Genomic DNA, 23,170 nt, shown 5'->3' with positions numbered 1-23,170 from the left:
GGCCCCTCCGGCCTCCTGCCCACACTGCTCATTCGCATACAGTGTGTCTCCAGCCGTCAATGACACGGTCAGCTCCCACCAGGCACCCACGCGTTTTGCGATCGAGATGGCGAGCTGAAAGTTGAGTCACACGCAGAGTCATCGCAGAAAAGGAATCAGTGCAGTCATCGGCCAGTCAGATCTACAGCAGGGAATCATTCCCCTGTATTCCTGACGGCAGGAACGGCTCGTCGTCTGCAAAATCTGGCACGACAAGTTGTGTATAGGGTAGTCCATCGCAGGGGGCGCGTTTCGGCGACGCGCTCCTTCACCCTCCACCTGCAGCAACGACGGACGCGACAGTCCCCGACGACGAGGTTTGCCGACCGGCTGCCTCTGCTCAGGGCACTCATGGACTTGATCGAAGATGCTAGGCCTGCTGGCATTGGGCGACAGCTACGGGCCCGTGTTCGGAGAACTTCTGTTGCCAACTTCATCATGACAGCATACCGCCGATCGTGGAACCACCCTTGGAGTCCTAGACGTGGGTTCGTGAGAAACTAGAAGGACTAGGCCGCGTCTTCTCCGCACGTTGACAGTCGGCCCATGTCACCGCATTGACAAGGGCTCAGAGCATGGAGCGTGTGCCGGAGGTTCGCACCTGCTGTGCAAGACTGCGCGGTCCATGCAAGTGTGAGGAGAGGCAAGAACAGAGCACAATCTGACGATAGGGGGGGCGGGCCAGCACAGGCCACAGGATGCTGCGACGAGGCCATAGAGGGCTACACTGGGAGGCTGGCAAAGCCCTCAACACCGCCCGCCAGCCGAGCTTGGTGGGCAGAGAGCCGTGAAAGACCCGGCCAGCTGGGGGCGGAGAGAGGCGTGTCATATATGTACAAAACCCACGACCTTGATGAGCGCTTCTCTAACATTACAAAGAATTCTACATGATCATCTAGATGCCATCATCGTCCTGCCGTCCCGTCATGCAGCCCATCGCTCACAGCAGCACCTTGACCGTCGCCGCCACGCTCGGCACGCCCTTGTCGTTCATGACAAACAGCATCCAGTACCCCGGCAGCAGCACGCCCAGATCCCGCGGCAGGTCCGCGCTGTAGGCGTAGCTCCCGCCGTCCTGCCGCAGCGTCAGGGGCACGCGCCGCTGGTCCGTGTTGACCGAGTGCGTGGCCGAGCCGTAGCGCACCAGCGCGGCGCTCTTGACGGGCCCGTCGGTCGTCACCTTGATGGCATCCCCCGCGTGCACCTCCTTGCTCGCGACGGCGCGGATCTTGGGCCGCGCCGCGGGCTGGCCCTCGCCGTCAAACAGGTACCGCGGCGAGAAGACCTGCGCGTCGAAGTGGTTCGTGTCGCAGGCGCCGCCGCAGAGCCCGCCGCCGCCGCTCAGGACCGTCGCGTCGGGGAGCAGCAGCGCCATGCTGTGGTAGACGCGCACCACCGAGTTGGGGGCCTGCTCGACGAAGGCGCCGAGCGCGGGGTCGTACAGCTCGGGTGTCAGCTGCGGCGTCGTGTCCTTGAACAGCTCGGCGTGCTGCTGGCCGCCGGTGACGAAGACGGTGCCGTCGGGGAGGACGACGGCGTTGGCGAAGATGCGCGGGTGCGCCATGCCGTTGCCCGCGAAGACGACCTTGGGCGCCGCGCCGGCGTCGCCCAGCGTGAGGACGTGCGCGTTGGTCGTCGCGTCGGCGTCCTCGTAGTGCGGCGCGCCGCCCACCGTCAGGATCTTGCCGGCGGTGGCGTCGAACATGACGGCGTTGCCGCACATGGCGTCCGGGTCGGCGCCGCGCGGGGCCCGGCGCTGGCCCGCGGACCGCACCCGTCCGTCGCCGGCCGTGTAGTACCAGTTCATGGCGGTGCTGGGCCCGGCCTGGAAGACGCTGCCGTTGCGCCAGCCGAACAGCCAGGCGTGGTTGTCGGCGCGGTAGATGCCGCCGCGGTCCTTGGTGAGCATGGGCTTGACGGCCGCGCCGGGCAGCGCGCGCCACGAGTTTGTCTTTGGGTCCCAGACCTCGCCGTTCTTCTCAAACTGGCCGCCGCTCCACGACCCGCCGATGGTGAAGACGCGCCCGTCGGAGCACGTCGCCGAGGCTTGATACCCGCGCGGCGTCTTCATGTCCGGGCCCGGCACCCACGCCTCGGTCGCGGCGTCGTAAAAGGACGTCTTTTGCGCGTTGCTGCCGCCCGTGACGACGACCCGGCCGGATGCGTCGAGCGACACGCCCGGGCAGAACATGTCGTGCCCGATGTTGGTCACGTTGCGCTCCGTCACCTCCCCCGTCGCCGGGTCCCATGTGGACGTGAGCGTCCAACCGCCGGGTGACCCTTCGTACTGGTCGTTTTCGTATGCCGACCAGACCACCACCTTGCCCGTCAGGGGGTCCACGACGCCTGCGACCGGCACCACGGGAAAGTCGAGCGTGAGGCCCCATTTGCCGATGCCGTTCTTGGGCACGGGGGGTCCATCGGCGCGGTAGACGTTGAGCTCGGCGATGCTCGTCCAGGGACGGCCCTGGGCCTCGCTCCTGGCCACGAGGCGCACGTACCGGGCGCTGCGCGGCTCAAAGTTGGCGTACTTTGCCGTCGCGTCCGTGTACCAGGTGCCCGTGGCGACGGGGTCGCCCCAGGTCTGCCCGTCGTCGCTGACGAGCACGTCGTGGCGCGCGATCCAGCCGTGCTCGATGCCGTCCTGCCGCGGCAGCACCGAGATGCCGTTGATGGTCTGCGCGGACCCCATGTCCACGGTGATGGTGTGCGGCGGCGGCGGGTTGTCGTTTTGCCACGCCGTGTGCCACATGGTGTTGTTGTCGCCGTCGATGGCCTTGGCGCACTCGTTGCCCGCCTCCTCGCCGTCGCAGGTGACCTTCCACCCGGCGCGGTTGATGGCGTTGCCGATGGGCTTGGCCGCCATGAGGCTCATCTCCGTTCCGCGCGCCGCCAGGTTGGGCATCGCCGTGTGCGGCCGCGGCTTGACGGCCACGGCGTACGTGTGGCTCGCGGCATCGCACAGGGCGAGGGCGGCCACGGTGCCGAGCAGCTTCATCGCGACGGCTCAGGGGGCAGCAGGAGTGCGTGAGAACAAGCTGTGTATATCAACGAAAGACTTGGTGAATCGGAAGAAAATGCCTCAGTGAAAGGAACGAATGAATGAACGAGCGAAGCAAATTGACGACTCTCGAAGGCCCGAGAGCGGTTCTGTTCTACCTAACAAGTGCGCGATAACGACAGTGAGTTGACGGCTGGAGAGGCAGCGTCGCGAGAGGATGCTCGGTTCTGGGGCACGAGGACCTGCAGTCGCATATAATAATGACCGGCAGAGCAGATCCCTGGCAGGTTCCCCTGTTCTCTATTTAAGAAACATTCATGCGATCGCCATCGTGGCGGCGGAGGCGGCGGCCAGCCGGGTTTGCTTCTGGCTGGCTCGGCCCACGACTCAGCACCGAGCGAGCGCGCCATCTGCCATCCACCATCCATGACGCCCCCCCAATCCCGGTCCTCCACCGCAGGAACCGCCGCCCCGGCACCAGGATCGTCGGGCGGGCGCATCTCAGGAACCAGGCGCACCATGATCCATCCGTCCATCCATCCATCCATCGGCGGCGGCGGCGCGGGCTTCGCTCCCACCCAACGAGCTAGCCAACGCCTCTAACCGTCGTACACGACCCCGAATCCCCGATCGCTGCCTTGCGGGCTGGATGGGAGTCTGGGAGTCTGGGGCGATACAGAAAGGCACGGCCACGAGTGATCCGACGGTCTGCACGTTGGCTTGGCCAGAGGGGGGCCGTGTCACGTCAGTCAGTCAGCCGTCGCGGGCAACCAGGCAGCCCGGAGGATTCGGACGACTTCAGCGCTGAACTTGCTTCACGTCAGATATTGCCAATGCCTTGCCAGATGCCACGGTGCTGCTGCTGCTGCACCTGCACCCCTGAATCCCGCAGGGCGCCACGGGCAGAGGCCCGCGGCACAGCCCAGATTGCGTGCAGATCCAGGCACCACCAGGTACCGAGCGGCTCCGTACGTGCCCGAGTACAGGCATGAACTTGGTATTAACTGTACGTAGTGCAGATACGAGCACTGCACAGTCGTAGTCAAGTGGTAAAAAAGTGGTGGCAGTTCGCAAGGCGGTTTCAGGTGCGGACCCAGTTTGCCGGACGGCTGAAACGCCCGTTGGTAGGGCGTAGATCACCTGCCTTTTGCCGTCCATCATCACGCAATGAGAAGATGCGTAGAGACAGATCGGGCGACGGCCTGTGCCGGGCGTTGCCGAAACAATGCGGCTCGGGGGCCGGGCAGAGACAACAGACGTTGAAGACAATACTGACGTTTGTTGTAAGCGGTGTTGGCTGACGTTCATCGATGTCTTCGGAGAGTTTCTCGTCGGGCTCGGCAAGGGCGACTGGGTCCACGGGGCGGGCGGACCGGCGCAAGGAGAGAAAAGGGGGGCCCACTCGATGCCCATTGTCCGAGTCGGGGGCTTCGGAGAGGGACAGGGCATGAAGTATCCGTACTACGTACGATGCGAAAAAGACTGCTGGTGCTCGCCACATTGACGATGGCCTCGCTTTACTTGGGGACTTTTTGCATCAATCCTTTGTCAGGCGCGCGTCTCAGGCAGACAGGCAGCATCATGCCTCTACACTCAGGGGGACACAAGTCCAATATTCTCGGCTGTTAAGTCTCCGACGCTGACTGTACCGTCGCGAACTCGTTTGCGCGGCCGACTCGACGTTGGGAACAGGAAGGGGATCCAAAGTTGACTTGATCCTTCGGAGTGCCGCGTGATCGATCGGTCCGTTCGCGATGGGGGCGCCCCCCTGGCCGGCGGGCGTTGGTGCCTCGCGAATCTAGATGCGCCCGCGCGCGCGCTCAGCCTAGGGGGGGCCGGCCGTTGGCGCCGCCCAGAGGGGCCTGGCTGGCACCCCCCCCGACGGCGCTACGACTCGTGCGAGCAGACAGACAGCGTGCTGTGTTACGGTACAGAAGCCCTATGAAAGTAATCGAGGGCATTCCTTCGGACCCCAGGCCCGCTGGCGGCGGGCGCGGGCGCGCGAGGCGCTGAACGCCGAACCCCCCGCAGCCGCGATGCCACGCGACGATGGATTCCTGGCGGTGCGGGATGATGAACCTCGAAGCGTTTTCTTTTCCCACTTCGGCCCGTTGATGGCCATGCATCCATCGGGAACACACCCCCGTGATGCCCCTATTTTGCTTCGGCCACTGTGGTCTTCCTTTTTCGTCTTGCTTGTTTTTTCTGGCCAATGACACCCCTTGGGGTCAGCCGGGCCCGAACAATCGGCTCCGACCCGCTTTTTCGTTTTATCTTTGCTGCCGCCGGCGCCCGATGGCAGTGACGGGAGCCGCTGGCCGGCCGGGCGCGCGTTGCCCCGTCAACAATCGGGCGCGCGTAAACATCCCTGGCTGGCGGGTCTGCCTCCTCCCTCCCTCCACTGCGGCGGCTCTCGCTCCCTTGACAAAGACACACAGACACACAGACATTCACGCAGCGCAATTGCTTTTCCCACCTACCCTGGCCAGCCAGCCGGTGACGACGGTCCGCTCCACCCCGCCCGCCCGTGTTGACTGACGGCCATTCATTGATTGCATTTCCCACCCTGCCTGCGCCTGCACAGACGCCTGATTGTGTCTCATCATCGCAATATTCTACATCCAAACTCCCCCTTTCTGCAGCTGCACATCGATCGCCCGCGCGTGCATCATCGCTGCTGCATCGTACCGTTTCCGACCAAACGTCTGCTGCTGCTGCGACCTGCATCTGCGTTTGCATCGCTCCGCGGCAGAGAGAGAGAGAGAGAGAGAGACTGCTGCGACCGCGTGCTGCGCGTCTGGGGTCCCGCTCGAGTTCCCACCAGGCCTTCGAAGCTGCAACATACAGCTACCATATATACACACACTCACACATCATGGACGCGCACGCCAAGTCGACCATGTCGGCCACCTCAACGTCGTCGTCCTCACCATCCACCTCACATAACCTCTTCGAGGTCTACCTGCGCCTGCGCCCGCCACCCGTCGGCGCGGCGCCCACCGACGCCCCCATCCTGACCGTCGAGAAGCCCGACGACGAGACCGACACAAACGCCGACGCGGCGCGACGGCCCTCACACATCACGCTCAACCCCCCGACGGACCGAAGGCGCGCCATCGAAAAGTTTGCCTTCACGCGCGTGTTTGAGGAGGATGCCACGCAGCTCGACGTCTTTCACTGCGCCGAGATTGCGTCCCTGGCGGAGGGCGTGCTCGCGCCGCAGGGCGGCGAGGGGACTGACGCGGTGGTCGCCACGCTCGGCGTCACGGGCTCTGGAAAGGTGAGATATATGGCAATGGTGTTTGCGTTTCTGTTTGTTTAGACATGCCGTGCTGACCAAAGGACAAAACTCCAGACACACACCATCCTCGGATCAAAACACCAGCGCGGCCTCACGCAGCTCGCCCTCGACGTCCTCTTCCGCTCCATCGGCCCCAACATGCTCGCCGCCGCCGACCTGCCGACGGTGCTCGAGTCGCTGCAGGCCTGCGATCCGTCCGAGTCGGCGCTCAGCACGGCACCGCACTTTCTCGAGTCGACGTTTGCGGATAACCTCGGCCATTCGCGGACGGGGTCGCGCGCCGGCACACCCATGATTGTACGCTCCCCACCCAACGCGGCTGCTGCTGCTTCTTCTTCTGCTTCTTCTTCTGTTTCGCAATGCGTGCCGCAGAGCCTCGGTTCTCCAGCGATGTCCTCGGTGCTGCTCACGCCGCGCCCCCGGGATGCTCTCCCCGGCGCGTACCCCGACTCGGCGCGCTCGAGCCCCAAGAGCGTCAGGCTCGTCAGCGAGACGGACCACAACCTCGAGCTCAAGAAGCGCTAGGAGAGCTTCGTGATGCGCGAGGGTGGCCCGTCGGTGTCGCGCCCGAGCCGCACACAGATACCCAAGCGGGTTGCTGGCCCTGCTGCTGACAAGAAACATTTCATGTCGTTGACTGCCGCCTGCCGCGTCAAGACCGTTGCTAAACAAGACTCCAAGGGCGAATACGGCGTCTCCTCGCCGCCCCCGAAGCGGCACCTCCAACACCCCTCGGCGCTGCCGCAGTCCCCCGACGTGAGCGGCGTGCACATCTCGTGCGATCCCTCGGCCGAGTATGTTATTGTTGTGTCCATGTACGAAGTCCACAACGACCGCATCTACGACCTCCTCACCCCGCCCATCAAGTCGGCTGCCACCAAGGACATGCGCCGCCGGCCCCTGCTCTTCAAGTCGACGGAGCTGTCGCCCGACCGCAAGGTGGTGGCTGGCCTGCGCAAGGTGGTGTGCACGAGCCTCAGGGATGCCATACTGGTGCTCGAGGCCGGTCTGCTGGAACGCAGGGTCACGGGTACGGGCAGCAACAGCGTGTCGAGCCGCAGCCACGGCTTCTTCTGCTTCGAGGTCAAGAAGCGCACGCGCAGTCGCAGAGCCGGCGGGCACTGGGGCGGCAGCAGGCTCACCATTGTCGACCTGGCGGGCAGCGAGCGGGCCAGGGAGGCCAAGACACAGGGCGCCACGCTGGTCGAGGCCGGCAAGATCAACGAGAGCCTCATGTATTTGGGGCAGTGCCTGCAGACGCAGAGCGAGTTGGGGACGTCTACCAAGGTATGTCTCTGTCCGCAACATGCTGTCTCACCACAGTTCTCTTAGCTGACCTTGACAGCCGAATGTTGTTCCCTACCGACAGTGCAAGCTGACCGAGCTGCTCTTTTCCAACTCATTCCCATCGTCGTCGTCGTCGGCCACTCATCCGCAAGGCCCGCGGCGAAACCCCCAGCGCGGCGTCATGATTGTCACGGCCGATCCACGAGGCGACTTCAACGCCACATCGCAGATCCTGCGATACAGCGCGCTCGCCCGCGAAGTCACCGTGCCGCGCATCCCATCCATCACCGCCACCATCCTCGCCACGTCGCCGCCCCTGGGCAACCCCATCGCCCCGAGCAGCACGGCGCAGCAGCAGCCGCACCACCACCCGCGACCCTTCATGCCCCCCGGCGGCTCCAGCTCGTACCGCAACCACACCCCGCCGATGAACGCCGACGAGCGCGCGACCATGGAAATCGCGGCGCTGGAAATCGCGCGCATGAGCGACGAGATCGACCAGCTGCGCGACGAGGTCGAGACGCAGACGGACGCACGCAACGTCGCCGAGGCGCACCTCCTCAGCATGGAGGACCGCCTGCTGGACCTCGAGGCCGCCATCCGCGACGAGTGCGCGACCGAGTTCGAGCAGCGCCTGGCGCTCGAGCTGGCGCGCTTCAAGGCCTCGCTCGCGCTCGAGCAGGAGCGCAGCGAGGAGCACTGGGACCGCAAGGTGGACGTGCTGGAGCGCGGGCTCGACGCCGGCGGCCTTGACGCGGACGGCGGCGACGCCGACAAGGAGAATGTGCTGGTCGAGGACCTGGCGCAGGAGGTGGAGCGTCTGCGCAGGGAGAATGCCGTGCTCAAGAGGGAGCTCGCGGGGAGGACGCCGTGCAGGCGCGCGCCCCTGGCTGAGAGGGAGGACATCTCTGCGTCGGGCCACCCGCCGCCGCCGCTGCACAGTAACAGCAACGGCGCGGGTGCGAGCACAAACAGCGCTGCGAACTCGCCGGTAGGCAGCCTGGGCCGCAGGCTGGAGAGGATGAGGGTCGGCAGCCCCGCGGCGGACGCGCAGCTGCAGCTGCAGCAGCGCGCGAGGGACGTGAGCGGCAGCCCGACCAAGAAGGTGCGGAGGCTGGCCGCGAAGCGGTGGGAGGAGGTGGACGATCAGTGATTGGCATGCGTCGTCTATCTGGCGCCTCGCTGGGCATCGCAGGATGAGGTGAAAGTGGCGTGCTGAGACTGTTTGGATGCACGTGGGGAAAAGGGGTTGATTGAAGGGCGGTTGTTGGATGGGGGGTGAAGATATACCCGGATTCTGGTTCGACTTTGCTCGCTGGCTTGTTGTTATTTGTTCTTGATAGATATGAGTGTGTGTGTAATCATGGTGTGTGTCTTTTGATGGGGCGCTTACCGGACTGGAACTTGAAGAGGACCTGGGCACGAAGAATTACTGATGCAATATGGTGCGTTCATGTTCTCACTAGAGTTCAATTGCGGCCTGTCTATAGAAATGTTGACCCGGAACGAGCACGGACATCTTGGGCGAGAATTACTACGGTGAATGTATGAACCCCGTGAGGTCGACGAGGGCATACAAAATCAGCAGGCGCGCAAGTCTTACGTGCCACTGACATTGATAGTTCGTCTTCAATTCAATAGGCGGCGGTAGGTAAGTAGTGACAGACAGGTCCCAGCACAGCCCCCTTCCTGCTTCCGACCGGCCGAGCTTAAACTCCTTCTACGCTGTGTGCGTGCACGAAGGAGAACTCCATACAACGATCGGAAGCTCTGAGCCCTCCACCCTTCTGCAGCGGCTCGGCTTCCCAATTGCCTCTGAGAGTTCCAATCTTTTCCTGTACCTGCCCTGCCTTTCGTGGGCGTTGTTGGGTTGATCTCACTGCGTGTTTGTGGTCAGTCAGTTGCCGTACGTAGCTGAGCACACAGAGGCTAGGTGGCCAAGGGGGTAGGGGGTGAGGGGCTAGGCGACCGGAGAGGGAGGGAAGAGGAAGAGGAGGTGGGAGAGGGGGAACACTTACGCACTGATGTGATGTTGTGAGTTGTAGGCTTGCGTGTGGTAGACGTGAGACTTGTGGTTAGCTGCAGGAGGAGACTTACGCACTAGGCAAGGAGAGAGCGTTCTGTTAGTATACTGCTCGCAACGTGGGTGGCTTGTATGCATGTATCGGAAGAAAAGGGGCAGGGACTTACTCGCTAGATGAAGAAAGTGAAGAGATGTGGTTAGATACATGTAAACCGCAACGCTTCGTCGTTGGCGTTGAAGAAGGGTTACTTACGCACTACTCGCCGTCAGTTATGCCATGGGCCAGCAGGATGTTATGTCCTATACACGGTTGGAAACTTACCGGCTGATTCGATCGACACGTAAGTCATTTGACAACAGGGAGCACGTGCGTACTCGGCGCGTGGAGAAACTCACCGGCTGCGATACCGGCCCAACGTCAGTCATGTTCATCGTCGCGAGGTGCTTGCTTCGGGTGCGGAGGACTTACCGGCTAGATTGGGCAAAGGAGTTAATCCACGAGATGGCCAGATTGGTATTAAACGGCGCTTGGTCTCACTTACAGCCTGGGCGAGTCTGTCAGCATTCTATGGCCGCGGGCACAACATGAAGTAGTGGGCCAAGGGGAAAACTCACACACTGGGATCGTTTCCCGAATCAGCGTCTATCCAGCGTTCATCAAGGATATACAAAATTGGGTAGAGACGTACAATCTGCAGATTCGGGGAGTCAGCAACGCGACACACCCGAAACACGTGCATGAAGCTGCATGTGGCTGTCGATCGTGTCCAGGGGTGGGATACGTACACACTGAAGGTGCCAGACGGCTTAGTATTGGCGACCTGTAACTGCCATGGAAGACATGTACTTACGCACTAGAGTGTGCGACTTGTGAGCATGACGGCATAGTAAGGCCTGGACCGATGAGGGGTAGACGTACGTCCTGTTTGTGTTAGCTACAGCCCCGTGCGGTGGAATCTGGTGCAACGTACACACTATATGATGATCAGATTTGGTTTGACAGTAGCGTGGCATCTTGCTCGAGAAGATCTACTGTAGACTTACACTCTATTGTGATGGCTCTGTCAGCTCCTGAAAGACCTCGCTCCTCGATGAGGTGGATGAGACACATACCGGCTAAATCGCCAATAGAGCACCATTAGCCTCTGTAATATGAAATAATCCACTGCTGATTGCTGTGAGAGACTCACATCCTGCGGTTCATTGCTTAGTCAGTACAATGACAGACCTTAGGCACACTCGGCGGAGAAGACGAGAACTTACACACTGTGATCGCGTCTGTCAGCGTTACACATTGGCATCATCGCTTTCTCAACCCTACAGCCTGCGTACAAGTTAGAATACGTAACCTGATCCCGGCTTCTTAAAATACTCACTCGCTTGTCCAGCGCCAGATCCAGCGACCTGTCTCCCGTCGGATTCGCCACCGCAAGCCCGGCAAAGGCAGCCAGAGCAAGGTAGATGATCTTCATATTGCTAAAAGGTCACAAGTAAGTAGAAGACAACGAGGAAAGGTGCTTGGCTGATATGAGATGTCTGTAGGCAATGTCGAAGGGGTGTCGATGAGGCGGGCCGCAGGTTCGCTCGCAGGTGGTGACCATGGGGTATTATAACCTTCCAAAGTGGACGGCAACATCAAACCAGCCACCGATCTGGTCTTGCTTGCATGCCCAAATAGCAGTGGAGGTCAGCACACTGCGTCAGACCGAGACATATGCTTTCATGTCTCTTCACACGCCCAAACAGATTCGTCCATTCCTCCGGATCGATCACCTGCCGAACTGCGACGTGCCGTGGCCGCACCGGGGACTGCCTCGTTGAGGCGCCGACCGAGACGGCCGTGGCCGAAACTCTGAACTTTGTTTCCGTCGCTCGGCCCCGATTGGAGTTTTGAGTTGGTTCTCGGGAAGAACAGTAAGCTGATGGCTGGCAGTAGGGCTGCGCATGTCCAAGAATGGTCAAGTTCAAGGTGGGGATGTGTCTCGCGTGTGCCATCTCGATTCTCGAGATTCGTCCTGTCGGTGTCGGACTAGCTACTGACTGCGGCTATGGGCGTATCTGGTGTTCGGCCTCGGGATGCCCGCGCCGGCTCATCGATATGCCGTACTGCGGCTGTCGGCGCTTGTCACGAGCCATCATCGAGTAAATGTCACGCTCAATGGCTGGAATCCTGCCACGCGCTTTCAATCCCATTGCATGATTGAAATGGAGCCAGTACCGCGAGGCCAGGGCGGGATTGAAGCAGCTTCCAATGACGCCGTGTCTCTGACGCCGCGAAGTGATGCGGTCCCGATCCTGCCTCCGCATCCATGCAATCGACTGTTCTGCACCAGGAGTGCGCCTACGTTTGAAGTATGCAACGCTGGAACAACAGGTTTCTCTTTTTGCGGCTCGCCACCACGGCTTGGGAATACAATGCGTCGGGCGATTCACGCCAAATTGTTTTCCCATATGCCCACTTGCAACCGGAGAGCCCAAGCCTAGGCGCACTCGTCAAGCGCCATATCAACTCTTGCAACCCCAATTCACTGCCTTCGTACACCGCTGCCCCGTGCAAAAAGCATCAAGCCATTCACCAACACTGGGCTACCGTCTGTCCCCGTATTTGCCTCGCGATGCAAACCCCATTGGTACACTGCACATTGGAAAATATCAGTACACATGTAGCATCGCGCCTACCTGCAGTAAACGTCTTACCGTAGAGTCCTGGCAGCACGCGTGCTCGTATTCGTTAAAAAACCGGATGCCATCAGTCGCAACCATCCATGACTTCCTCGGAAAGGTACAATATCCGTCGTCGCACCTCTGTTTTCATGGTCAAAGCGCCACCCTTCGGGAGCTGTGGAACCGGGACCGCGTGCACTTACTCCTACTACCTGAGCGTTGGCCACGGCACATTTTTCCGTAGCCTCCCACATGGAGCGATAGAGGGTTGGATTGGCGATGGCGCCGTTGGCCAGTAGACCCAAAAATACAAACTTACTCGCCATGATGAAGACTGACAAGCTGACTTTGCTCCGGCCAACCAGCCGTGGCTGGCAAGGGTTGCTAAGACCAGCTATATAGCCATTGCGCCTGGTGGGTACGTAACTTGAGGATTGCGTGTTTCGCATCTCGACGTGACCGGGCTAAATTTACAAGACGCAAAGCTTTGTTGACAAGCGAAACAGCACAGGGAGGCGGCAGGGGTGGCTAGAGAAGCCGTGCACAACTCCCGGCTGACATTCGACACCAAGCTCGTGGCGCTCTGCATCCTCCAAAGCTGCAGACTACTCCCCAAGCTGGGCCCCAGCGCTTGGTCCGGGAGGCAGCGTATGAGGGCGGGGTATCAAGTTCTGACAGGATTGAACGCGATACTTTGTGGATCAAGCAGCGTGTAGAAGAGTAGAAGTATCGCCAAACGGCAAGTCGACTCAATTCTAGAAGCGAAGCGACTGAGACCCTCGTGAAGACAAGACTGTCTCACGTCAGTGCTGTGAGCCGGAGAATACACGACCAAAGCTGTATGCAAAGTAGTGTAAGATACAAGGCGTCCCTCGATATTCACCAAGCTCCCCTCGTTTATGAAGGTTCCAAATGTCATTTTCTCCATGGCCAAACTTTGCTACTCGCGTTACGTTGATGCCCGGGCTATGCTCATCCAAAAAGGCCCTGTGACGCAGTACCCAACTGTAGATGGCGGATCCTTCGGCGTGATGCGCGCAATATCCTCCCGACTGCAACTCGCGCCAGGCACTGTACTCGCAAGCCGTTCAATAGCACGTAATAAGCCTGCCCCTCCTGGAGTTGATGACGGCACAAGTCCCCTCTCTGCACTGCATAGAGAATACGTCAGTACGTGTCCAACTCGGACGCGCCTTCATTCTTTTGCCGTCTCGACTACTTACCCTGGAATCGCGGCATGGTCTTGTCGTCGGCTCATACCAGGAATCCGTCCGACCTTTCTTAGTCTGCCAGTTTTTCCACAGAAAGGTGCATTCATTGGATCGCACGTCGCATTTCTGCTTGAGCTGTCAGAGCGCCGCTTTTCCGACGGAACTGCGACTCAAGAGTACTCACTCCGTTTATCACTTCATTCTCCGCCAGGCAGTCATCGTCAATGGCCTGTTCCTCCTTCGTCAAGCCGGCCAAGCTGCTCCCAAACAGCAGCGCCAAGTGCACGAAGAGCTTGGTGTTCATCTTGGAAAACTGTTTGGCGTTTTCCGGTCGTGGGTGACAAAGGGTTGAAGCTTTTGTTTTCGCCTACAGAGTTCCGCAGAGAAAGAGATCTATATAGCCGCGGTGCGCGTACGCAATACGGAGGGGAAGCGTTTCATTTGGTAATGTGGGAAGGGCTTCTTGAGCCAGGCGAGCTGGGGCCGAGATGTGGGACAGCAGGCGCCTTGGTAAGGCGGCATGGACAGCGAGAGAAACCGTGCACCACGTCCGACTGACACCTGACGCTGCAATTCGTGAGGAAGCGATGACTGACGCAGAAAACGGGGCGGGTGGTTCTGTAAGGAGGCTCGCGTGCCTCGTGCGCGTACTTCAGACCATTTGTAACATAAAATTCGCGACAGTGCACATATTCGAGACGGCCCTTTCGCTCCTGGCCACGTTGAATCGTCACCGAATACCCCACGCTGCAACCCCAGAGCAGCGGCCGCTGACGACTCATTCATGTTCTCTTGTAACTTGTTACTTGAATGTGCATAGACGCAACACTAGCACGATGCCAGAACCAGAGAGGAGCACGAGACTCTACCGTCGGGGAGAGCATTTGCCGTAACGCAATTGTCATGTCGTCTACACGCTGTCTCTCGAGACCGAGCCTTGAAGCAAAGCACAACTCCCATGAGCAACACGGCGCAAACCCTGCGGCAACAAAAATGCCGAGTCGCTCTCGGGGTACCTGCTCTAGATCATGAAGGAAGACTGAAGTCCGCCCGTGTTTCGAAACCCAGGAACACAAAGAACAAAGAGTACGCGTGCCATTCTGTCAAGGCATGGCGTCCGCATTTGGAGCGTTTCTCGGGCCTGCTTCCGCATGGAGTAAACGAGCCCGCAGGACATAGATCGGCGGCGGCACAACCTCTGAGTGAGAGCGAGACCTCGTTAAATGCACACTTGAACGGGTTCCTCTGTCAGGGGAGGCGAGAGAGCGGTCTCAGAATTAACCAAAGGCTCTCTGCTCGTTGGCCACGGGTTTAAGTCGTCTTCACCACTACGTTGTCTAAAAGACTTTGAACTGGAACTGCGGCAAAAGCGACGTTTAAAGGCCCACCACGGGACAACTCCGCTCGCTGCCCCATTTCGGTGACATTGCTGGCGCACCGTTGCCAAGCAGAGAAATGACTTGGGCCCGCTAGGTCGACGATCTTGCACCAGAACAGTTGGCGATCTCTGGACCCAATTCACCCGTCTTACACACACAAAAGTTCAGGGACTCTTGAACCGTCTCAATTGTTTGGTACGATGGGTCCCGACGAGCCAAGCATCCAAGCAGAGCAAGATGTCAGGCATTCGAATGGAGTCAGCCATCAGCCCTGTGACCCGTCCCGTTTCCCGCGCGGAGGGCGCCGCACTTTAATGTTCGGGGTTCCTGGCGTCGCGCCCGCCAGGGCCAGATCAAGAAAATCTGCGGAGTGAGAGCCTCGCTGTCACTTCTCTCTGCTCTCACATTTCCTCCCAGCCGGTTCAGTCATTCGTTTGCGCATATGCGCTGATATTTCCGGAGCGACAATGGCGTCCCATCAGCCCCAGCACGAGGGTGGCCCGAACCATGACCGCGACGCCAACGCCCCCGAGGTGATGCAGCTCTCGTCGCCCGCGACCAATGTCCCCAGCCTGGAGAGAGAATGGCAGTCGCAGTACCAGCAGACGCGCGCGGCCGAACACCCCCCGCTGCCGACCGGCGACACGGCCAAGGAAGCCGTCATCAACACCGACGACAAGTACGTTGTGCCGATGGAGGTCAAGGCCGAGTACCCGGAGACTGCGACGGCGACGGCGACAAGCCCGCAAATGTCGGTGCCGTGGACGCCCGACTCGGAGCACATGCAACACGTCAACTCGGACGTGATCTCGCCCAACACGCCGCACGAGGCCCGGGGCGTGGCGCCGGACCCGCCGCCTCCTGGCTCGGACGCTGAGAAGGAGGAGCCCAAGGCGAAGGGCAAGATTCTGGGAATGAGTCGCAAGGCATTCCTGATTCTGATCGTGGTGCTCATCATCATTATTGCTGCGGCCGTGGGAGGCGGTGTCGGCGGCGCGGTAGCATCCTCTAACAAGTCCAAGTCGGACGCCGCCACGACATCCAGGTAAGGCTCCGATGGCCTAATGCGCTTGATTTGCGACATTCACTTACCAGCTGCCAGCTCATCATCAGCGGTGCCGTCCTCAACCCCTACACCATCCACGACTTCATCATCAGCAACCGCCACGAGCACCTCCGAGCCCCTGCCCACCCTGTTGACCAACCAAACTTGGCCAGCCGGCCCAATCCACGCCTTCCAAGGATTCTCAAGAAACAACTACACCGGCCAGCCGACCAAGGTCGTCACCACCGAGGGGGGCACCGACTTTTCCTTTGACATCCACAGCTACATCTGGATCCCCAACATCAACAACTGCTGCGTCAACTTTTGCGCCAACAGCACCAAGCAGGGGTACATCGGGTACAGGTGCCCGGCGACGAACCAAACCGATGCGTCGGAGTCCGTGGCGCGGGTGTTTATATGGTGCCAGGACAGTCGCTCGGACAAGATTGCCAAGGACAAGGGGTGTTCGTAGTGCAGATAGAGCGGGACTATTGCTGTGTGTTTTATTAAGATATTTGGCGAGCCTTGTGATGGCTTTAGGGAGTCTAGGCGCAAATGATGCATTTCAGCCAGTCGAGCTCCTGAAGCGGCGCTGTACGTGTGATGTGCTGTTGCCGAGGGATGGATGTTCCCTCGACAACATGTCAGGACAGTCCGTCCACATACAGTTGGAGTCCACAGGGTTCCACACATCTAGCATACGACAGCAATGCGGCAGATTGAGGTCAAGTTCCGTTTCACATGTACATGTGTCCAGAGATGTGTCAAGCTCAAGAGGATGGATACGCGGTGACTGGGTCTGCGGTGGTGTAAGCCAGCCTCTCCTTTCCCATGCATGGGCAACCTTATTTCCCCTCTCTCCATCAAAGACATTATTCAGTCATTCTTCCGCAGCTGCGACGAGCCCGTCCTCTCATTCCCGGTGCCAATTTGCCTCGCCCCGGCGACGAGCTGGATGCTCCCGTCACCGGCACCACTGCAGCTGCCGCCGGCGACGCCCCGACGCATAAACAGCACCCCGTACGTAGACACCAGCACCACGGCGACCCACGCGTTAGTACGCAGGCGGCGAGACCATGCTCTTGAGAAAAGTCTTGAGGCGGCCATCGGAGGAGCCCTGGCTCGAGGTGCTCGAACGGCGGCGCGACATGGCATTCGTCATGTCACAGGGCCCGGCCGAGGGGTGTCGCGTGACGCACACGCGGTTCGAAGGGTCTGGGAAGCGTTTACAAGTCAATCTCACCTATCCTTTGATCGTAGTACTTTTCAACAGCAGGTCGCTCTTCAATGAAATGGAAAACAGCGATGCGAAGCAGAGAGAAACGAGTGGCTGTGCGCACAGGTAGAGGTGTCGCCCTTGGCGGCCGCGAGGACCTCCTCCAGCTTCGCCTTTGCTTTGGCAGACGCCGAAGACATTTGCTTTCGCGCGCCCGATGAGGCCTACTTGTCTTCCTGATAGAAGCGATGCGCTCGGTGCGGTGGATTTGATGGTTTCCGCTTCGCTTGGTGGGCTTTGGTTTCGTTCGCCTCACTCCGTCTTGGTGTGTGTGACCGGGCGAAGAGAGTTGGGGGAGGCAAAGTGGTGGTGTCGACCCCTCATGACGTGAGAATGACATTGGCTTCGCGAGGGTTTGCGCTGAGCGAGGGATGGGCGGCCACGGATGGCGATTGGGCGCGATGAGTAATTGCGATTCCGTCGTGAGAGCTGCCAAAAGGAGCTGAGCTGAAAGAGAGCTCCCCTTCAGGAAGTGTGGGTGAGTGGACGATCCAGCGTGAGCTCGAGCTATCGGGGCGGAACCCTATTTCTTCGTCAAGTTCGCCCTGGATGTCTCGCTCGCTTGAGTGGTGTGTCTTGTCGCTAGTCAATCCACCGACGGTAGTAAAGAAGAGCACTAGAAGGCATTGAGTCTGAGGCACGACTATGCCACCCGTTCCTTCGTAGGTGTGGCGTGTTTATTGCAACGTCTGTAAGTAGCCCAGCACTTTACCTACAAGAAACCTCCGCGGCTCCTCCTGGTCGTCATCGCTCAGAGCATGCGACGCCCCTGGAATGACCGCGCTGTGCTCCGAATCCCAAATCTCCGGTCCGCCCGCGCCATTCGTCGCGCTCTTCCACTTCACCAACTGTCCCTCCTTGTCTACCCAGTCGGGCATGGACTGGTCGGCGCCCGAGATCAGGGCCATGAGCTTGTTTCGCAGCAAGCCCATGGGTCTTATTCTTCCGAAGGTCTGCTGTAGCTGAGCAGGCCCGAGGTCGGAGCTGAACAGGTCGTCTTCGCTCGGCGATTGCGGACTGTCGGGGCTGGCGAGGCTCAGGAATCGTCGCGCGCTCAACGGTGTGTTGTAGCCGTAGATGCAGGCAGTGAGCGACAAGGGAAGGATGGCGTCGAGTTCGGAGCCGCCCTTCACGGCTTCGTTGGCGGCCGCCAACATATTGTCGTAAACCACACGCATATCCTGTGGCGACTTGTCCCCAAACCCGGTCTTGAGCACCCAGAGGAGAGCCTCACGGTCCGACACGGGCGCCTGCATGATGGCGCCGTCGAGGACGGGCCGCTCGACGTGCTCCAGGTCTGCGTCAAATGACGGCTTACTCGTGTGCGGGTTCGGCCGCGATAGGTAGTGAAGCACGCACTGGCTGCCGCTCGAGTGGCCCATGAGGACAATCTTGCCGGCAGCGCCGTACTTGGACGTCTTGTAGTCCTGGATGTAGCGCACGCATTGCGCAATCTCATCCGTGTCTCTGTCTAGATGGCCCAGGCCCCACGACTGGTATGAAGAGGTGAGGGCGAGCGTGAAGAGGGACCATTGTGTCGGCTGCAGCCCCTTGACGACGTCGGCGAGATACGACGTCGAGGCGGGGCCGTCGCTGAGACCGCCGACGAAGAGGATGCTGTGAGGCTGCGAGACGGCGCTGGTGGTGTACTCAAAGGTCACCAGAGTCTCCGTCTATGGGAAGCAATTCAAGACATGGTCAATCTCTGGCTCCCCCGCGAGGAAAGGCAAGCACGAATGTCGCGTGGCAAACGTACATAGTGATGGAGGATCCCGGGAAGGCCGCCCTTGGGCCAGAACTTGGAGTACATTTTTACCCGCGGAGGATCAATGTGCGCGGAGGGAGTAAGGCAAAGCCGCGCTGGAGGAGGCCTGGCAAGACGGACGGTTCTTGGAGGTCGTGAAGCTGAGCGGGATGTCTCACTTCACGATCGCGACCAGACGGGACCGAGGGCAAAGTGGACAACGTGAGTTTTGCAGAAGACTAGCTTCGTCAAGCAAATAGCCGCAGCCGCGGCGCTTGGGAACGGCGCAATCAACACCACGAAATATTGTTTCGGGCCCACCTCGTGCGGACAGTCTGACTGTGGAGCACGACAGGCACGCGAGGGTCGGCTAGGAAGGGGACCAACCTTGGCACCGTTTTTGGATGGGGCCAAGCAACATAACGGTCTCAAGGCCGACGGCCGTGTTAGCATCGGGCATCAGGGTTCTCGTCTGATGCTCTCAAGTTCTTGGAGAGGCGATCGATGGCCGTATCCGTGGAGGAACTCTGAGCCATCTGATTAGATGATGGGGAGGAAATGGCAGGATCTGATAAGATTGGGGCGTGCTTCCGAGGTGTGAGTTGGACTACTAGTGCAGGTTGGCCGCACGAACCCCCACTCACTCGCACCGTTTCTCATCGCAGTTGAGTAGTCCTATTATCACACACGTCGTACCGCCGAGACCCGTATAGCCGCTAAGAGCCCCTATCATAGCGGGCCCTGCGCGGGGCTACCGTGCCACTGCTGGGCCGACTTGCGCACGCCTTCACAGGCCGCTCGCTATAGCGGGCTACCGGGCATATCATCAACCTTGGAATTGAAGTCATTGCGGGCTGCTAGGTTGCAGCAGGCCAGTAGCGTACTGAGCACAATAAGGGGCGTAGAATCCGACGACGATCTATAAACTTCATCGATGGAGTACGCTTTTTACCTCTACGAGGCTGCAGCCGCATGCCAGCCGTACGCTGAAAGGCCTTGGTGAGTGTGGTGCGGCATCATGGATGGCCACTGACTCCCTGTCGGACTTCGGGGGTTCGGAACTACAAGTACATGGATCGGGGGTTGTGTACGAGGCATGGAACAGTGGCCACAAAATGAGCTGAGAGGGCATCGCCTCGCCTTTCATGAAGTTCCTAAAATTGTTCTCGCTACTCGTCCGAATTCTGCTCATGGCTGCGCTCATCTTGGGATCCCCGGCCTCCTTTACCAGGGTCCAGGCGAACCATCTCCGAGCCCTGGAGGACAATTGCATCCCCAGAAACTGTGATAATCGTCCTTTCCGCCCCCGTCGACCATTCGATATTCGGGGGTTTGACCACGTACCCAGGCTTTGACGTGGAGCCACGTTGCTCTGACAAGCTATGTAACAGGCTTGACAAGAACGTGTTGGACCACGGCGCAGGCACCCAGGTCGCCAGAAAGCCCCATGCAGCTAGTCCGAGAACAGCAGCGAGTATGCTCAGTAGAAGCTGCAGGCTGGACATGGCGACGACCAACTTGTCGACGGTGATTGAGACTAGAGCCGGGTCGACACTGACGGCATAGCCTCTCCCAATAAGTAGGCTTTCGATCGTTGTCGACGTGTTCCAGATCCAAGACAGGATTGTGTCGTCAAGAGACTCGAAGCTGACGTTGGAACGACCACTGCCAAGGCCGTAGGTTATCAAGACTGCAGCAGTGTCCACCTGCCCGAGAAACCCTGTACTGTTAGTATCGATCTTTGGCGTAGCACAGTCAGTCTGCGTGACGCGACCGCCGAAACCCTCGTTCTGGAACTGTCCGTTGTCGCAGCCTTCAAAAGGCGTCGGCGAGCTGTCCACGGTTTCCGATCTTATCAGGGTAATGTTCGTCGAAGTGAGACTGATGACCGAGTACAAGTCTTCCCCGCTATTAGTGTTTGTAGCGGTGAAGTAGGCCCAGTTTGACTGAACTACACTGAGGTTGGCATTGTCGACAGCGTTGAATCCGAATTGGTAGCTCAGGTGTTGCGACTGCGCGTTCATCATGCCTCCCACGATCCTGCCCAGGATGGGATTATTCCTTTCTGTCTCCTCTGTGCCCGCGGTTCGTCGTACGAGGTCTTGGACCTCTTGCAAGGCAAACGGGACCCCCGCCCTTGTGAGCATAGTGGCCTTGAGGGCGAACTCGACAAAAGTATGCCGGCGCTTCCCTTTGGTTACCGTAAAGACTTGCATCATTGTTGCAGAACCACCACCACCACCGAAAGAGGCCCAAATGTTGTCGACTCTATTTGGGTTAACGTATGTCGAGCCTAAATTCAGGTCCGATTGGTCATCCCAGTGTACCTCTGGCTTTCCGACGACTCTTTGAAACATGGTCAACGAGAACGTGTTGTTGAACGTGCAGTTCCAATTCATCGAGCGTTGACCGTAGTAGATACAGAGAGGAAACTCCGGGCCGCCAGCTGTGACATTTGGGATCATAACTGCACTGTCTGCTGAGACTGAGAAGCCATCGCTGTCAAGCCAGATACGAGCGCCGACCTCATGTTGCCTTGTCGGTGCCAAGGCTTGGGGAGTGCCCCTCCGAACTTCCCCGGTCAAAGTGTAGTTGAGACCTGGCTTAAACAGGTCGGATCCCACAACCTGTGCAAGCGATTGCTCCGTACTTTTCAATTTCTCGCGATCGAGGTGTAGTTGAACAATGTAGGGAGGATCAGCCTTGCGCAAATGCTGGTACTCGGCCACTGTGGTGTTGGACTTGTTGAAGATATATCCCGGTGAGTCTAGTGCCCAGAGTAGGGTACCATAAAGAGACGCAAGCAAGTGAAGGATGGTGAAGAGCAGGACAATAACGCCTGCCCGTGAGACGCCTCTTGACCGAAAGAACAAGAAGCGTTGGATGTAGTCTTCGCTGAACATGAGGTACGACGTGAACTGGCTTGAGCGTGATGCAACGAAGGAAAGACCCTTCAAAACGAAAAGGGCCATGAGAAGCTCGGCCGCTTTAAAAATGACGGATTTCACCGCATTGTGGAGGAGGGGGATCGATGACGCGACAAAAGAGGACGATGAATCTATCATTGTTGCTATTCTCAGCGCAAAATGTGAGATTGTGAATAACGCAGTTGACCGATCGCTGCCTCTGTCCTGGGCAGCTATGGTTTTATCGTCAATCCTCCTCGCCGTTGTTTTTCTTTTGGTCTGGCTGGCTTGTCGAAGTAAGGTCACCTGCTGCAGTCGAGTGTTGTCAGCCTAGGTACTGAACCAACGGACGTTGACCAATTGTCAAGGGCAGTTCGGTATTGGGGCTGGGAAGCTGCTTGAACAGCAGCCGCGAGCGGGGGGTCTGGGCCCAAGGCAGGAACAGGGATATGGATGCGACGATGCGACAATCACATATACGAGCTGAGGCGACTGTGACTTCGACACCAGAGCAGTGTTTCGGGCTGGGTCTCTCGAATTCGTTCCCCTACGAGCCAGCCAGCGACTGCTCCCACAGCAACCTGGAGCAGGGGTCGAGCTGCGCCTTCTGCAGGTGATTCCAGACTCAATACATTTGGCAATCTCACCGAAAACGCGGAATACATGCTCCGGCTGGCCAGCCTCGCTAGCCACATGGCGAGTTTCGCAGCGTGGCTCGGAAGAGCCGTTGTGGCGCCCAGACCAGTACCGTAGCGGCCTGGAACAATGAATAGATTCATGGAGTCCGCCTCTCTTCCAAAATGGATCCGTATGATGCACTACTTCGTAGTTGCTCGGCTGTTGAACGAGTTCTGGGTCATGCGTCAGCAGAAAACTGCGTAAGTCTCCTGGAACTTTGTTGCTGAAGAATCGGGAAGCCGCGGGAATATGGCCAAGACCCAATGCGCACTGGTTGTTACCCTCGCACCTCCGGTAATTATTGACACAACTGGGTCAGACACCGTTTTTGCTTTTGGTCAGCTCAATTCTGGCAGCCAGGGGATTGCCATATTCGGCTGATGGTCAGCCCAGGGTGGCTGATATGGCGCAGGCCAAAGAGCAAGGCTGAGCCCACGTTGTTCCGCTGGCTTTGTACGCGTCAGGGTCCGGCATGTTAGTTTCTTCGCCAGGGGCACACATGGGTGGATGAGACATTGCGGAATGCGTCAAGAACCGACTCAAGCCAATTGTTGTCGATGCAAGTGGAGGGTAGGTGCGGCTGCCCCATGGGCGAGAGCAAAGTCTTCGAGGGGGG

The 23,170-nt window shown here is 59.3% G+C and overlaps 7 protein-coding genes across 7 annotated transcripts; 3 read left to right on the top strand and 4 right to left on the bottom strand.

Annotated features, from left to right (window-relative positions):
• Positions 1–979: 979 nt before the first annotated feature.
• On the bottom strand, positions 980–3,037 carry PLICBS_006642 (uncharacterized protein; the record flags this gene model as incomplete). Its single annotated transcript, XM_018327623.2, has 1 exon — positions 980–3,037. The coding sequence occupies one exon, from the start codon at positions 3,035–3,037 to the stop codon at positions 980–982; it is 2,058 nt and encodes a 685-aa protein (XP_018173806.2).
• A 2,878-nt stretch (positions 3,038–5,915) lies between these two features.
• PLICBS_006641 (uncharacterized protein) lies at positions 5,916–6,866 on the top strand (the record flags this gene model as incomplete). Its single annotated transcript, XM_065601014.1, has 2 exons — positions 5,916–6,320; positions 6,396–6,866. 2 exons carry the CDS (start codon positions 5,916–5,918, stop codon positions 6,864–6,866), a joined length of 876 nt encoding a protein of 291 aa, XP_065457086.1.
• A 102-nt stretch (positions 6,867–6,968) lies between these two features.
• On the top strand, positions 6,969–8,781 carry PLICBS_006640 (uncharacterized protein; the record flags this gene model as incomplete). The annotated part of the gene is made up of 2 exons (XM_018327622.2): positions 6,969–7,628; positions 7,687–8,781. The coding sequence occupies 2 exons, from the start codon at positions 6,969–6,971 to the stop codon at positions 8,779–8,781; spliced, it is 1,755 nt and encodes a 584-aa protein (XP_018173805.2).
• A 6,591-nt stretch (positions 8,782–15,372) lies between these two features.
• PLICBS_006639 (uncharacterized protein) lies at positions 15,373–16,422 on the top strand (the record flags this gene model as incomplete). Its single annotated transcript, XM_065601013.1, has 3 exons — positions 15,373–15,950; positions 16,001–16,100; positions 16,177–16,422. 3 exons carry the CDS (start codon positions 15,373–15,375, stop codon positions 16,420–16,422), a joined length of 924 nt encoding a protein of 307 aa, XP_065457085.1.
• Positions 16,423–17,004: 582 nt separating this feature from the next.
• Positions 17,005–17,366, bottom strand: PLICBS_006638 (uncharacterized protein; the record flags this gene model as incomplete). The annotated part of the gene is made up of 2 exons (XM_065601012.1): positions 17,005–17,165; positions 17,291–17,366. 2 exons carry the CDS (start codon positions 17,364–17,366, stop codon positions 17,005–17,007), a joined length of 237 nt encoding a protein of 78 aa, XP_065457084.1.
• Positions 17,367–17,903: 537 nt separating this feature from the next.
• PLICBS_006637 (uncharacterized protein) lies at positions 17,904–19,036 on the bottom strand (the record flags this gene model as incomplete). The annotated part of the gene is made up of 2 exons (XM_018327619.1): positions 17,904–18,899; positions 18,983–19,036. The coding sequence occupies 2 exons, from the start codon at positions 19,034–19,036 to the stop codon at positions 17,904–17,906; spliced, it is 1,050 nt and encodes a 349-aa protein (XP_018173802.1).
• Positions 19,037–20,139: 1,103 nt separating this feature from the next.
• On the bottom strand, positions 20,140–22,035 carry PLICBS_006636 (uncharacterized protein; the record flags this gene model as incomplete). Its single annotated transcript, XM_018327618.1, has 1 exon — positions 20,140–22,035. One exon carries the CDS (start codon positions 22,033–22,035, stop codon positions 20,140–20,142), a length of 1,896 nt encoding a protein of 631 aa, XP_018173801.1.
• Between the last annotated feature and the right edge of the window lie 1,135 nt (positions 22,036–23,170).

This window comes from Purpureocillium lilacinum (assembly GCF_023168085.1).
Source record: "Purpureocillium lilacinum CBS 284.36 DNA, scaffold_5, whole genome shotgun sequence".
In the NCBI taxonomy this organism is placed as follows: Eukaryota; Fungi; Ascomycota; class Sordariomycetes; order Hypocreales; family Ophiocordycipitaceae; genus Purpureocillium; species Purpureocillium lilacinum.
The sequence above is the reverse complement of the archived record's forward strand: the minus strand, read 5'-3'. Positions and strand labels throughout refer to the sequence as shown.